The 902-nt window shown below is 34.4% G+C and overlaps 1 protein-coding gene across 1 annotated transcript in view; it reads left to right on the top strand.

The window, feature by feature from the left end:
* The window catches only part of LOC107758868 (RING finger protein 175-like), an 11,296-nt gene extending 10,394 nt beyond the window's left edge, over positions 1–902 (top strand). The window contains exon 9 of the mRNA XM_016576700.1: positions 299–902. Within this exon, the coding sequence (XP_016432186.1) occupies positions 299–419 (121 nt within the window). The 3' untranslated portion in view covers positions 420–902. The remainder of the gene's footprint in view (positions 1–298) is intronic.

The following is a 902-nucleotide window of genomic DNA, read 5'->3' as shown; positions in this document are numbered from 1 at the left end:
TTTTTTATTATTGTTAATGGCCCCATAATATAATGATTGGCTTGCAAGCTACCCTGTTTCAAAATTTAAAAGAAAAAAAATATATATTTATTGAAATATTATCTGGGGGAAAACTTTGTACTGTATAATTTAAAAAAAAAAAATTCTTACTGTTAAAATACATACTAAAATAATTTTATTTTCTCTCCGTTTTCATCTGACCCTCTAGTGTCCCCTTGCAGACCCCGAGAATGTTTCTAATGCTAATATGTTTTCAGGCTGCAGTTAGTAATATTTACACCTTAAATCTGAGCATCAGCTGGGAGAGAACACATGTTCTATATGGACAACTTCTGGATTGGTTGAGGTACCTGGTAGCCTGGCAACCCATCATAATTGGAATCGTGCACGGAATAAATTTTTCACTTGGACTTGAATAAACACCTACAGTATTTGATTCTGTTTAAAACTGTGCATGTGTTGACCTTTTTGAATATTTATTTGTAAATTGGACAAATTGTACACTTTATAATATAAATCCAACAGCTGCTCTTGCTTTTTAATTTATTAGACACATAGAAACATTCATTCAGACACACACAACTCTTTCAGAAGTGACCTACGCTGATACATCAGAGACATACAGAAGCCCCTCTAAAGCTGCTGTCTATCACTCCTAATCAGAACTGTGCCTAATGTCGTCTGTCTGTCTAACCGTTTAGCATTTTATTGGTGGATTTTATGTAGTTGTGGATATTGAGTGGTTATGTTTTGATTAGGGTAAAATGATGAGGGGTGAGGAGTGATCAAATCGCCAAATCAGTGTTTTGTTTTTTTTGTTTAACATTAAGTTGACCAAGATGTCAAACCCCATGATGTGACCTGCTCTGTGGAAAATAAACCCGTTTTTATGTGGTTACTGA

Source organism: Sinocyclocheilus rhinocerous, unplaced genomic scaffold (assembly GCF_001515625.1).
Source record: "Sinocyclocheilus rhinocerous isolate Xijiao unplaced genomic scaffold, SAMN03320098_v1.1 scaffold1435, whole genome shotgun sequence".
Lineage (NCBI taxonomy): Eukaryota > Metazoa > Chordata > Actinopteri > Cypriniformes > Cyprinidae > Sinocyclocheilus > Sinocyclocheilus rhinocerous.
This window is presented reverse-complemented; position numbering and strand designations above follow the sequence as displayed.